General features: G+C 45.6%; 1 protein-coding gene across 1 annotated transcript in view; it reads right to left on the bottom strand.

Annotated features, from left to right (window-relative positions):
* Positions 1-4,247: 4,247 nt before the first annotated feature.
* Positions 4,248-15,423, bottom strand: part of LOC139241863 (probable G-protein coupled receptor 139) — a 95,809-nt gene continuing 84,633 nt past the window's right edge. Inside the window, exons 4-5 of the mRNA XM_070870104.1 lie at positions 7,289-8,153; positions 4,248-4,302 (exon numbers count right to left, since the gene is read on the bottom strand). Of these exons, the coding sequence (XP_070726205.1) occupies positions 4,248-4,302; positions 7,289-8,153 (920 nt within the window). The remainder of the gene's footprint in view (positions 4,303-7,288; positions 8,154-15,423) is intronic.

Below are 15,423 nucleotides of genomic sequence, written 5' to 3'. Positions count from 1 at the left end.
TCTCTCCTCTGCCTCTCTATATATCTCTGTCTCTCTATCTCTCTATCTCTCTCTCTCAGTCTCTCTCTGTCTCCCACCCTCTCTCTCTCTCGCTCTCTCTTTCAGTCTCCCTGTCTCTCTCTCCTATCTCTGCCCCTCTCTCTCTCTCGCTCTCTGTCTCCCTCTCTCCGTCTTGCTCCCTCACTCTCTCCCTCGCTCCCAATTTCTATCTCTCCATCTATCTGTTTCACTTTTTCCTCTGTCTTTGCTGCTGTCCATTTGCGATCTCTTTCTTTCTCTTTTCTGCCAACACGCTCTCTCTATCCCTAATTCTCTCAATGCTTCTCCCTGTCCACCTCTCTTTTTTTATCTCCCTGTGACTCATTCCATTCTGATGTTTCCTTGATTGAAAAGTACCCTGACATATTGCAGTCTGGCTGTTTAAACCCACAGCAAAAAATCACATTTCTGGGACATTTTTGATTTGCTAACCATACAATTGTGGTTTGGAATGTGTGGGGTAAATCTGGTTTCTCCATCTGAAAGCTTTGAATGTTTCAGATTGACCAGTATATGGGATCAAAGGCTGATTCAGACAATGTTGCATTGTGGAACAGTGTGATATCTTCGCAGGGCAGGAAATGGAGAAGTAAGTCTTGTTGGTTTGAATAAGCTGTAAATTCGTTTGTGTCGCCCCCTCACAGATACACAGGATTGAAGCTGTTTACCATCAATGCCCTGAAAGAAGGAAATGCTTCAACAAGGTGTGACTGACTTCAAACTCTTCAAACATATTAAGGACCCAGAGACTGGGACCAATACACAAATCCCCGAGCCCAGACAGGCAAACCAGGTTTGTTCACAGATCATCCAGACACGTGTCCTGGTGTAAAATGGTCACTACGCATCTCATGTAAAATGGCTGCTCAATTTCTCCCAAAATAATCCCACTGCCCCGCGCTCTCCCCATAGTCCTGCATCAATCCCCAAAGTAATCCCACTGCCCCGCTCTCTCCCCATAGTCCTGTATCAATCCCCAAACCAATCCCACTGCCCCGCTCTCGGTCCATAGCCCTGTATCAATCCCCAAACTAAACCCACTGTCCCGCTCTCTCCCCATAGTCCTGTATAAATCCCCAAACTAATCCCACTGCCCCGCTCTCTCCCCACAGCCCTGTATCAATCCCCAAACTAATTCCACTGCCCCGCTCTCTCCCCATAGCCCTGTATCAATCCCCAAACTAATCCCACTGCCCCATTCTCTCCCCATAGCACTGTATCAATCCCAAAATTAATCCCACTGCCCCGCTCTCTCCCCATAGCCCTGCATTAATCCCAAACTAATCCCACTGCCCCGGTGTCTCCCCATAGCCCTGTATCAATCCTCAAACTAATCCCACTCCACCGCTCTCTCCCCATAGCCCTGTATCAATCCACAAACTAATCCCACTGCTCCGCTCTCTCCCCATAGCCCTGTATCAATCCCAGAATCTTTTCAGAGAGAGAGAGATACACACACACTCATTCTGTCACTCTCTACCTCTCTCTCTCTATGTCTCCCACTCTCTGTCTCGCTCTCTGTCTTTCTGCCTATCTCTCTCTCTCACTCTCCCTCTATCTGTCTCTCTCGCTCCCTGTGTCTATCTCCTCTCTCTCTCTTTGTCTATCTGTCTCTTTTTTATCTCTCTCTCTCTCTGCCTCTATATCTGTCTTTCCCTCTGTCTCTCCCTCTCTCTGTCTCACTCGCTCTGTCTCTCACTCTCTATCTGTCTGTCTCTGCCTCACTCTCTTACCCTCTGTCTCTCTCTCTCCATCACTCTCTCTCTATTGCTCTCTCTATCTCTCTGTCTCTCTGTTTCTCTCTATAAGTTTGTCTTTCGCTCTCTCTCTCTGTCCCCGTCTCTCTGAGTCTCTCGCTCTATCTCTCTCTACCTGTCTGTCGATATATCTCTCTCGCTCTGTATTTTTTGTGACTCTCTCTCTGACTCTCTCTCTCTCTCCAACTCGCTCTGTATCTCTCTCTCTTTCTCTCTCTCTCTGTCACTCTCGCTCTCTCTTTGTTTCTCTTTGTCTCTCTCCCTGTTTCTGCCTTGCTCTATCCCACTCTATCGCTCTCTCTATCTGTCTCTCTCTTTTTCTCTCTCTCTGACTCTCACTATCAGTCTCTACCTGTCTTTCTTTCTCTCTCTCTCTCTCTCTCTCTCTGTCTCTATCTGTCTCTCTCCCTCTGTCTCTTTCTCCATGTCTCCATCTCTCTCTCTCTGTGCCTCTCTCCCTCTCGATTTCTGTCACTCTCACTCTCTTGTCTCTCTCTCTCTCTCTTCTCACTCTCTCTCTCTCTCTCCTCTCTCTCTCTCTCTCTCTCTCTCTCTCTCCCGTTCTCTGTAACACGTGTCCTGGTGTAAAATGGTCACCACATCTCTCATGTAAAATGGCTGCTCAATCTCACCCAAACTAATCCCACTGCCCCGCTCTCTCCCCATAGCCCTGTATCAAACCCAGAATCTATACAGAAAGAGGGAAAGAGTAGGAACACACACACTCTCTCTCTCTCTCGCTTTCTGTCTCTCTCTCTCTATGTCCCTCACTCTTTGTCTCGCTCTCTGTCTCTCTCTATGTCTGTCTCTTTCCTCTCTCTCTCCCTCTCTGTTTCTCTCTCACTCTATGTCACTCTCCCTCCCTCTCTGTCTTTCCCATTCTCTATCTTTCCCTCTCTCTGTCTGTCTCTCTCTCCCTCTCTCGGCCTGTATTATCCGTGACCTCACAATAACTTGACCCCGCGCGGATAGGGTCAGGAGCAGAGGTCAGAGGTTGGAGTTAGAAAATGTAATACAAATGACACATTGTAAATCCCAGTGAGACTGTAAATATACCGATACAAATATAAAATGTGAGAAGACTTTAATAAAAAGTAAACACCGACAGCAGATCCATCCCCGCCCTTTCACCTCACTGCCCCGCTCCTTTGTATTAAAAACCAGCAATAAGTTATGCTCTGAAAGTGAATACATTGCTCAGGTATCAGCACCACGCACTATTGGTGGTGGGAAATATACTATCTATCTCTCTTCACAGAGACACGGAGTTTGTAAAACTTCGCTTTAAAGAGCTGAATGTTCATATTTCCTCCGTGCGGGCTGTAAACCTGGAGCCGATCCGCTCACACCCGAGTTGTGGGAGGTAAGAGTGAGAATTCACCCCAGAATGTTTAACCTTCCCTTGTAGCCCATTGTAGACCACTGACAGCCAGGATATGGGGATGGTGAGCTGGGCAAAGGTCAGTAAAGTTTTGCAGTACAATATCACCAGCTGCTGATGTACATCAGTACTGCAGTAATACCAACATTGGAGAAACATTCGCTTCATTTCACAATTCAGGCAAGGTCTTTCTTCAGAACTGAGTCATAATTGGATCAGAGAGAAGATAAAAGAAACAGGGGCCTGGAAAGCTGACACTAAATCCCCTCACCTTTCAGAATACAAAACTCACTCAGAGAATTGTGAACCTGCGGAATTCTCTGCCTGACTCCAATGACTGAGTGAATCCCTTCCCACACTCAGAGAGGTGAACGGTCCCTCCCCAGTGTGAACTCGCTGGTGTATCAGCAGGTGGGATAACTGAGTGAATCCCTTCCCACAATCACAGAGGTGAACAGTCTCTCCCCAGTGTGAACTCGCTGGTGTATCAGCAGGTGGGATAACTGAGTGAATCCCTTCCCACAATCACAGAGGTGAACAGTCTCTCCCCAGTGTGAACTCACTGGTGTATCAGCAGGTGGGATAACTGAGTGAATCCCTTCCCACATTCAGAGAGATGAACGGCCTCTCCCCAGTGTGAACGCGCTGGTGTATCAGCAGGTGGGATAACTGACTGAATCCCTTCCCACAATCACAGAGGTGAACGGTCTCTCCCCAGTGTGAACTCACTGGTGCATCAGCAGGTGGGATAACTGAGTGAATCCCTTCCCACACTCAGAGAGGTGAACGGCCTCTCCCCAGTGTGAACTCGCCGATGTGTTACCAGCTGGGACGGGTAGTTGAAACATTTCCCACAATCTCCACATTTACAGGGTTTTTCTCCAGTGTGACTGAGCTTGTGTCTCTCCAGGTTGGATGATCGGCTGAATCCTTGCCCACACATACAGCACGTGTATAGTTTCTCCCCGCTGTGAACAGTGTTTTTTGCTTCGATGGTCAAAGGCCGAAGATATTCAGGTCTCGGTGTATCGTGTGACTCCATCAGATCTGAATTTGAAGTTTGGATCGAGTCACTGGTCGACAAATCCTCCCCATTTAATACCCTGTAAAGTGAACTTCTGTAACCTAAAGTGAAAGAAGAACATTAGAACAAAAACGATAGGAGCAGGAGTAGGCCATACGGCCCCTGGAGCCTGCTCCACCATTCAATAAGATCGTGACTGATCTGATCATGGACTCAGCTCCACTTCGCTGCCCGCTCCCCATAAACCTTTACTCCCAGAATCGGTCCAAAATCTGTCTATCCCCGCTTTAAATATATTCAATGTCCCGTCTTCCACAACTCTCTGGGACAGAGAATTCCACATATTTATAACCCTCAAGAGAAGAAATTCCTCCTCATCTCCGTTTTAAATGGGCGACTCCTTACTCTGAAACTATGCCCCCTGGTTTTAGTTTCCCCTATGAGTGGGAACATCCTCTCTGCATCCACCTTGTCAAGCCCCCTCAGTAACTTTTATGTTTCAATAAGATCACCTCATTCTTCTTAACTCCAATGTGTAGAGGCCCAAACTACTCAAACCTTTCTTCATAAGACAAACCCCTCACCTCAGGAATCAACCTCGTGAACCTTCTGTGAACTGCCTCCAATGCAAGTATAATCTTCATTAAATAAAAGACCAAAACTGAACGCAGTACTGCAGGTATGGCCTCATCAATACCCTGTACAGTTGTAGCAGGACTTCTCTGCTTTTATACTCTATCCCTTTTGCAATCCCAACTTTTCCAATCTATCCAGGTAACTGAAGTTCCTCATGAATGGAATCTTTCTCGTAAATCTTTTCGGCACCCTCTACAACGCCTTCATAATCTTCCTAAACTGCGTTGCCCACAGCTGGGCCTGGATCACTGGACCCTGAGGCTGGTCCCTCACATACTGAGCCTCACATTCACACACACTTCAGCTGGGTCTGGATCACTGGACCCTGAGGCTGGTCCCTCACACACTGAGCCTCACATTCACACAAACTTCAGCTGGGTCTGGATCACTTGACCCTGAGGCTGGTCCCTCACACACTGAACCCTTACATTCACACAAACTTCAGCTGGGTCTGGATCACTGGACCCTGAGACTGGTCCCTCACACACTGAGCCTCACATTCAAACAAACTTCAGCTGGGTCTGGATTACTGGACCCTAAGACTGGTCCCTCACACACTGACCCTCACATTCACACACACTTCAGCTGGGTCTGGATCACGGACCCTGAGCCTGGTTCCTCACACACTGCGTCTCACATTCACACACACATCAGCTGGGTCTGGATCACTGGACCCTGAGACTGGTCCCTCAAACACTGAGCCTCACATTCTCACAAACCTCAGCTGGGTCTGGATCACTGGACCCTGAGGCTGGTCCCTCACACACTGAGCCTCACATTCACACAAACTTCAGCTGGGTCTGGATCACTTGACCCTGAGGCTGGTCCCTCACACACTGAACCCTTACATTCACACACACTTCAGCTGGGTCTGGATCACTGGACCCTGAGACTGGTCCCTCACACACTGAGCCTCACATTCAAACAAACTTCAGCTGGGTCTGGATTACTGGACTCTGAGACTGGTCCCTCACACACTGAGCCTCACATCCACACACACTTCAGCTGGGTCTAGATCACTGGACCCTGAGGCTGGTCCCTCACACGCTGAACCCTCACATTCACACACACTTCAGCTGGGTCTGGATCACGGACCCTGAGCCTGGTTCCTCAGACACTGCGTCTCACATTCACACACACATCAGCTGGGTCTGGATCACTGGACCCTGAGGCTGGTCCCTCACACACTGAGCCTCACATTCACACACACTTCAGCTGGGTCTGGATCACTGGACCCTGAGACTGGTCCCTCACACAGTGATACTCACATTCACACACACATCAGCTGGGTCTGGATCACTGGACCCTGAGACTGGTCCCTCACACACTGAGCCACACATTCACACACACTTCAGCTGGGTCTGGATCACTGGACCCTGAGGCTGGTCCCTCATACACTGAGCCTCACAGTCACACACACTTCAGCTGGGTCTGGATCAGTGGACCCTGAGGCTGGTCCCTCACACACTGAGCCTCACATTCACACACACTTCTGCTGGGTCTGGATCACTGGTCCCTGTTCCTGGATATGCAGCGAATGAGTTAGGACAATGGCGGGGTTTTCCTGCAGAAAGTGAGCTTCAGTATGTTTTCGGTGAACTAGAGCTCGATGAAAGCGACACTATTTTGCTGCTCACAAGGTTAGAATCACATTGCTGTCACAGTGCCCAATCTGACCTGCGGTCACAGATATCTGACAGCAGGCAATGGCCACCTGGGTCATTTCTTCCTGAGAAGAGTCTGCAGATGTCCACACACCGTGCTAGTGGTTCTCATTGCCAGTGGTGTTGTTACTCTGCAAACACCATTGTACATAGACAGTGGGAAAGGGGCCTCGTGCTGGAAACACCACAGTTCACAGACACCAGGACAATGGACTCACGTCCGCAATCAACATCACTTAATTTCCAATAAATTCCACAGAGCCGCAGGTGATGGAGAATCTGTTCGTGAACTGGAGAATGTAAAATTTCAAAGACAATACATGCTGATTGATATAATGATCTGTTTATTATTCTCCAGGCATTTCCACACACAAAAAACCAACACAGTTATCATTCACTTCCTGACTGGGATAACCCACGTGTTCTGATGTTCATCCGGCAATGAACATTCCATGGTCACAACATCCTAAACCTCAATGCTGGGACTTGTGTCTCTTTGTGTCCAGGAGCATGATTTCATCCAATTAAACCGCCACCGCTGTTATAACCCACTGTCTACATAATGTTCTTCTACCTTGTTCACAGACACTTACATAGGAAACCGCAGGTATTGTCAGATATTGCCCAGTGTTATGTCTGAAGAAGCCTGGGCCTGAGTTGTAGCCTGCTGAGGTTCAGGTAAAATATAACTCAGGGTACGATATGTGATGTAATGCAGATCTAATGTTGGGAATTGCTCTGAACTTTTCTTTCCTGAACTAAATTAAATATTATTCTCAGAGGATACTTCAACCCATTTTTCAGCTCATCTCTGAATTTAGTCTGGGTTACTGCATAAATACACGTATTTGTACAGCAACTCAAAAGCAGCAGCATGTAGCTGGTATAGTCTGCAATATACATCGGGTCATTGTAACCTGTAGAATAATAGTGGTTTGTAATTCGCATTAATAAGAAAAATATCACATACGCCATCCAGAGCAGTATGAAGTTAGCGGATATAGCGAAGAGTAAGGTGATGGATTTTCTTCGCTTCTCCATCTCCGGATCATTGTGATTCACATCATTCCTGCTGCCCCTCAGCCTCCTGCGGACTCTGCTGGCCGCCAAAATGTATCCTACAGTCAGAGCATTGAGCAGCAGTATCAGGAATATTGGGAGCAGTGGTGTAAAACAGCGGTGAATCCAGCTAAATGCTACCCAAGCAGTTACAGTGTAATACTCGAGTTTTGCATTACACAACCAGGATACATTGTCGATTGTATAGTAGGGTTCATATATAAAGAACCAGGGGATGTTTTTTATACAGAACACCAGGCACACGGTTCCTATAACCAAGGATGCAGTTTTCTCAGTGCAATATTTAGTCCTCAGCTTCTGGCAACAAATGGTAACAAAACGATCGAAAGTGAAAGCGATTGTTAACCAGACAGAAATATCGGTGACTGCACGCATAAGCGCTGCACGGAAAGAACACACAGGCGTGATGTACAGGAAGGTAGTTGGGAAAAAATAATCATTAATCCGAAACAGTATCACATCAGTGACAATGACCAGTAGATCCGCCGCTGCCATGGTCACCAGGTAGCGAGTGATACATCTGGAAAGACCGCACTTTCCCCGGGACAGGATTACAATCGTCACCACATTAGCTGTAAAAGGGAAACACACAGGAACAGGGAATCAGCCGTCAGGTTACAGCAAGGGAGTCAGTTACACAGGATTTGGTGTGAAATGTACTTTACTGCAGGATCTGGGGACTGGAACTGAACTCTTTACCGCTGCTAGAATTGTGTAACTGAACAGGATTTTAACATACAATTGCAATGTTAAATATCTGTGACTGTTGTGTACAAACGCGAAAATAAACGACTTCACAAAGTTTATTTAAGATGCAAATAGACTCTGGAAATTTCCTCGGAGCTGTTACCCTTCTGCCACTGCAACTTCTTAAAAAGTGGGGTAGAAATCCACCGGAGATCCGAGTAAACTACTGGCCATTTAAATGTATGAATAAATGGACAGTGTGAGAATGAGTTATGGATAATTGCGAAAAGTAGCAGTTCAGTGACGGAAGAAGAAATGAACAGAAAACGAATTGAAAATAAGTCATGAATGGTCAATTCTAAATTGGGAGATGGTTGAGGAGCGGTGAGAATGACGCCTGTTGAAAGGCCGTGAATGCTAAAGGGGAACAAACGAGGCTGAGATAAAGTGCGGGGTTTGGGTCCGTGGGCAGGAAAGGGGAGCGGATACAAGGTATTGGTACGAAATTGCTCAGAGTTCTCATGTAGTTTTCGCATACTGGAGGCAATGAGTAAAGACCTTTGGAGAAACTACTGTCAAACACCACGATAATAGGGAAGTTGTTATTTTTGAACTCAACCAAGTTGCAACAGTTACGTTTATAATCCACAAGATAAACATTTAATCTGATCAACTGACTTTTGGCCGAAAGTCGCAGGTCTTTACATTGGGGTCTTGTACAGTGCAACCCCCATCTGGACAAACTCTAACAATAACCACAAGGGGGATAAGTTCAGATGTGATCATGAACAAAGAATCTTATCTTACACCTTCTTCTGTAATTCTAGGAAAAATATACATTGCACAGTACACAATGGCACAAGGGGCATAATCTTCACCTCGCTTTTGACGACTCTAATAATGCAGCAAACTTCAGAGGGAGTTGTGGGTGGCGATCTCTAGACCGAAGCAAAGATACAGTACAAGTGACAATAGAGCCTGCAGTCCAGCCCAGGAGATACCTGCCGAGATTCAGTTTCAGAAAGGCTCCGTGGTAAGGTCTTAGCTCTGAATTGGCAGAATCCATCTTTAATATTAATCTGGCACATAGCAACATGGAGAATCTGTCTCTCTGGTGAGAAAGACTAGCGGGAAGTACATCCCAGCGGATGTGGGACATTATATGTACCTGAGCTTCCAGCGCAATCTATCAACAATGTAAGATATGCTCAGAAGTGTTTGATTCGGATTCCTTTGGTGTGCAGGATAGTGCGACATATAGCAGTTGTTCCAACTTGATATACGTAATGAGCTCCACGTGTTCATTTGTAAAGAAATAGAGACAGGCAGAGAGCGAGAGAGAGATTATATATACAAAAGAAACATCGGCACTGAAAAGATATCCTGAGCAAGATAAGTCGACTGGTGCAGAAATAATTAACTGCATTCTCATTCAACTGTTTTTAGACAATATAGTCTTAGCTGGAAATTTAATCACATGGGTATGTATGATTAATATAGTTAAGTATGAGTGTGTGGTATGTGGGGTGGGGGGGGCGTGTGGTTACCATGGATACAGAAGTATAATGGAAATCTACAGAGAAAAATGGACAAAGTAACTCTGAATCAAACACAAGAAATGGGCCGTCCTGTGCTGTTTACAAGACGGAGATGGGCCTCCTTGAACCGCTGCAGTCCGTGTGGTGACGGTGCTCCACAGAGTTGTTAACTGGTGAGTTGCATGAAGTAATGGCGAAGATATGAGGAGATAATATTTCAGATTGGGCTTTGCAAATGGCCAAATCAGTGAGTAATTTATGTATCTGACGTAAAGAGCCTCATAAAAGTTGCTAAAATCATGTCCCCTGTTCAGTATTTGTCAAATCACTTAATTAATTCAACAATTGTAACATTATTACAAAAACAACAATAATTCCTAATTATATAGCGCCTTTATAAAACTTCCCGAGGCGCTTCACAGGAGTGTTATAAGATAAAACAAATAAATTTTGCACCGAGCCACATAAGAATAAATTACGACCGATGACCAAAAGTTTGGTCAGAGGGAGGTTATAAGCACTGTCTTCCAGGAACAAAGGGAGGTTTAGAGGCGGTGAGGATTTAGGAAGGCTGTTCCAGAGCTCAGGGCTCGGACAGCTGAAGGCACGGCCACCAATGGTTGAGCAGTTATAATCAGGGATGCACAAGAGGGTAGAATTTGAGGAGCGCAGACATATTGGGTGGTTGCGATGGTAAAGCAGATTACAGAGATAGGGAGGGACGAGGCCATGGAGGGATTTGTACACAGAATGAGAATTTTGGAATCGAGGTATTGTTGAACCGGGATCAATGTAGCTCAGCGAGCACAGGTGGGATCTCGTGCGAGATTGGACATGCACTGGCGAGTTTTGAATGACCTCAAGTTTACATAGGGTGGAATGTAGCATGTCACCCAGGAGTATGTTGGAGCTGTGTAAACTAAAGGTAATTAAGGCATGGATGGAGGTTTCAGCAGCAGAGGAACTGAGGCAGGGGCGGAGACGGACAATGTTATGGAGGTGGAAACAGGTGGATTTAGTTATGCTGCAGATATATGGCCAGATGATTATTTCCAGTTCTAATAGGATAGCGAGATTGCGAACTGTCTGGCTCAGTCACAGACAGAAGCACGGGAGAGGAATCGAGTCGTTGGTTAGTGAACACAGTTTGTGGCGGGACCCAAAGAAAATGTCATCGATATTCCCAATATTGGACAACATTTCTGCTCATAATGTACTGAATGTCGGACAAGCAGTCTGCCAATTTAGAGACATTGGAGGCCTCGAGAGAAGTGGGGTGAGGTAGAGCTAGGTATCAGCAGCCTACATGTGGAAACTGAAGCTGTGTTTTCGGATGATGTCGGCATATAATGGAGAACAGGAGGGGGCCAATGATAAATTCCCGGGGAACACGATATGCAACGATTTATCGTGAGAATAGAATCGAATACAATTGATTTTCTGGCTACGATTAGGGAGATATGGATGGAACCAGGCAGGTGCACTCCCACCCATTTGGAGAGGCATTGGTGGAAAATGGAGTACTGAACAATATCAAAGGCTGGGACTGGTCGAGAATGATGTGGAGGGAATGTTTATCTTTGGCAATGTCACAAAGGATGTCATTTGTGACTTTGATAAGAGCAGTTTCGGTAGTCTGGCATGGTGGATACCAGACTGAAGAGATTCAAATATGGATTTCCGGGAGGCGACAACATGTTCAAGGACTTTGGAGTGGAAATTAAGGTTGGAGAGGGGGCTGTAGCTTTCAAGCCCAGTGTGGTGAAGCGTTGTTTTTTGAGGAGAGGGGTGATAACGATAGATTTGAAGGAGAGGAGAGGACCTGGGCTGAGAGCACCATTAACAATGTCCGCGAACACGGGAGCCAGAAAAGGAAGTTGGCTGGTCAGCAGCTTGGTGGGAATAGGGTCAAGATCAATTGAGCAGGAAGTGGGTCTCATGGATAAGATGAGCATGGAGAGGTCAAGAGGGGCAGATCAGGGAGAGACTTGAGAGAGATGGGACTTCATGGATAGGGCATGCTGGAAACTTAGAGGACGTTTGACACGTAGCGCTCGAGGAAGGAAGAGAAGTGGCAGAGGCAGCTGATTGGGTGGTCTCAATCTTTGAGACAAATAATTCCATGATCTACTCACACTTGTTGTTGAAGGTGAATGTGGTGGAGACTGGTTTCTACAACTTCGTAACATACCTTGTAATGTAACTAAATGTATATATATGCTGCAGCAATGTCCACAAAAACAACATCTGGTTGGTAAAGTTGGCTAAGATTTGCGTTATTCGTAAAAACTGCCATGGGAAAGTCATACGAATGTCAGACTAGATTTTCGACAGGGTATTAAACCCAAAAACTTCTGATTCAGATGGGAGCCCCGGCTGTTACATTTAAAGGCCAGGTAGATAAGTTCCCCAGAGCATGCAAAGAGGAGAACATTAGCGAGGTGTTCCTGACGCTGCCAACGATTAACTGAAACAATTGCACACTCCAAAGACATCCCTCTGTGATAATACTGCGCTCATTCTCACTTAGAACCGCATTACTCCGAGACATTCCATGTAAAACAATGTTAGATTTTGAGTTGGAGATTGAAAAATATTGTAATATCAATAAACATCTCGCAAAGTCTGGAGGAAATGGAGGAGAGATATTCTCGGAATTACCGATAGTGACCCAAATCTGACAAATAATCATCTCAGGACCGACAGAGCAATGACCAGGCCCTCCAGCTAACACAGCGAGACACGGATATATGCAATCGGTAACCTGTTAAAATGAGTGCTAGAAACTCTATGGGCTGCAATAATATCATCGGACATGTGTTCGTGTAGAACTTTCAGATACACGGAAATTGGACCTGTGATTACCGGAAATCTCATTGGAGAAATGACGTCTCTGGCGCTTGACATATCGGAACGCAGGATTAGATCATTCTTCCCCACACGCCTTTTCCACCATTCCAGTAGTCCATGGGTGATCGGCACAGTAACTCCAATTACCGTCTTGGTTCAATACTCCTTGATACCCTGACCTTAACAAATTTATCGATCAGATTCTGCAAATTGACAATTGACCATTAATTGACAGGCTTTTGGGAGAACGAGTGCAAGATTTCGACTAAACTTTGTGTGAGAAGGTGTTTAGTGATTTCACTCCTAAATGGCCGAGCTCCAATTTTCGGATAATGCCTTCTGGTTTAGATTAAACCGCCATCGGAAACAGTTTCTGTGCCTCTACACGATCGAACACCTTTATCTATTTAAATAGCTCGGTTATATCACGTTTCACCCTTCTCAACACAATGGAATACAAGGCAAGGTTATGAAACCTTTTCTCATATTTGAATACTTTAAATCGTGGTATCAGTCTGGTTAACTTGTGCAGAAAACCGTCGAAGGCCAATTCATCTATCCTGCGATATGCTGCCCAAAACTGAAAGTATATATTCCAAATGAGATCTGACCAAATCTCTGTACAGCGAGAACAGCACTTTCTCAGTTGTAAATATCTTCCCCCTTGTGATAAAAGCCAAAATTCGCTCAACATTTATCCCTATTCTGTGGTTCCTTCCGTGCAACCAACTATCGATCCAAGTCGTAAGATTACCGCTAATTACGTGGGTTCGCATTTTTACGAATAATGACTGAAAAACATTATCAAAGCAGGGACTTAACTGACAATGTAATACAATTTGAGACGATGGGAAGAGACATTCCAATGCACCGAGTACTGATCATATTTATTGTTAAAATTACCTCAGCTGACACAATATTGAATGGAAATAACAATTTGGCGCTTTTGCTTCACAAACTAAGCACGTTACCGGGAGCACCAATTACCACGCCGAGAACTGGAACACGGCAAATTGTAATACAATAAATCAAACTGTATTGATCTCTGAGAAATGATGGGGACTCTTGGTGCGGCACATGTTACAACGGACCATGTGAGCTGATATAATGAGAGATACTCTTAATAATACAGGGGCGAATCTTGCAGTCGGAGCATTAGGCTGCATTGACGCTGAGATTTGTGAGAGTCAGCGGGACAGTGAGACAGCTCACCTCAATCTGTACTCATTGAGTAACCTCTTCAAACAGAGTCTGCAGAGTGTTAAAAACAACAGCCGTATTATTGGACTTTAATGCTGATCATATTTCTTCAAACACAAACATGCAAGGCAATGTATTAGTACAGGGTGGTGGGAACTCAGGAGACATAGTGTGAGATTTAAGTTTCCCAACTGAAGTGGGAATGTTAGTCAGTGGTACAATGGATGATAATACAAACTGGTTCGATACCCTGGGCTCTGCCACATAACCTGTAAATGTGAGGTAGAGGAATGTAATACAGACACAGATTACAGGGCGATATGACAGATGTGTTTAAAATTATTGACAGGATGGAAGAAGGTAGATGGAAGCAGACTGATTCCAGTAGATGTGTATTGCAGAACGAGGCGCTGTAGAAACTAGATGAAATAGAAGACAATGGATAAGAGAGAAGAGAGAGTGGGAGAAGTTTTTTATACTGGGATTGGGGAGGCGGTGGAGTTCAGTTACATGGATAGAGGTTGAGGCAGAAACGGTGTCAGAATTCAAAGTAGATTGGGTCCGTGGCTAGAGGAAGAGGCGCTAAAGGGATATGGAGACCGGGTGGGTAAATGTGACTAGACATTCCTCTATCTCTCAGTATCTGAAGCGAAATTAAAGTGAATGTGTGTGGATCACCGAGCGGACAGTTTTACTGAGGGTACAGTCGATGTTCTATCACCCTGCAAGCGTTTGGTCTGAACAATAAATGTGTCCGATTAGTATAAAGGGACCATGACCCGGCATGGAGACGGTGCTTTGGTTAAAATGCAGGTATTGAATCTAAAACGGGTTTTTAAATGTGGACAAACCCAGGACAGCTGCATAGAGCGCCGCTGCCTTGTTTCAATCGCGCTCTCACAGCACGGATTGCCGGTCTGACCTGTACCGCTGCAGGAATGGATGTGACAGAAACCAGCTGCCTCCCAGCGGCTGAAGGCAGAACAATCTCCGCTGGGAGGGTGAAGGCGAGTCTGCGAACAGGCTGGTCACCGGTCAGTGGAGAAGATGTGGGAGAGAGTCTGTGTTGCTGCATGGAGCACAATCCCACACTCGGCATGGATTGTGATCAACAGGAATAATATCCGGCACTTTGCTGGAACCAGACCGAGAACAGCGGGTAGATTGTGATTAACGGGACTGAACAAATCCTGGTCTTGACTATCCGAATTCCCAGGTATATATCCATGATCGGCTGTCATTGTCTATCTCCACAGCGGGAGTCAATGGAGCATTTTACATCAAGCTGAGTGTTGAGTAAAATATAATCTGTCAGATATTACCGAGTATTACGGGAAAGGAGCGCAGGCATGGAAAAACGGAATTAAAATAATCCATTGAATCACTCATTACACGATTCTCAGATAAAACGGAACCAGTTTGAAAGACATTACAGGGGGAAAATAATTGCGGGTTTTATGGGGGTTAAAGAAAATTGAAAGTCACCAAATGATCAGTCAATGAACAAGGTTGAGCGAGAAATATTGTCACTGAATTTCTGCATCTGAATTGAATTGTGAAGGATCGT

This window comes from Pristiophorus japonicus, unplaced genomic scaffold, assembly GCF_044704955.1.
Source record: "Pristiophorus japonicus isolate sPriJap1 unplaced genomic scaffold, sPriJap1.hap1 HAP1_SCAFFOLD_114, whole genome shotgun sequence".
In the NCBI taxonomy this organism is placed as follows: Eukaryota; Metazoa; Chordata; class Chondrichthyes; family Pristiophoridae; genus Pristiophorus; species Pristiophorus japonicus.
The sequence above is the reverse complement of the archived record's forward strand: the minus strand, read 5'-3'. Positions and strand labels throughout refer to the sequence as shown.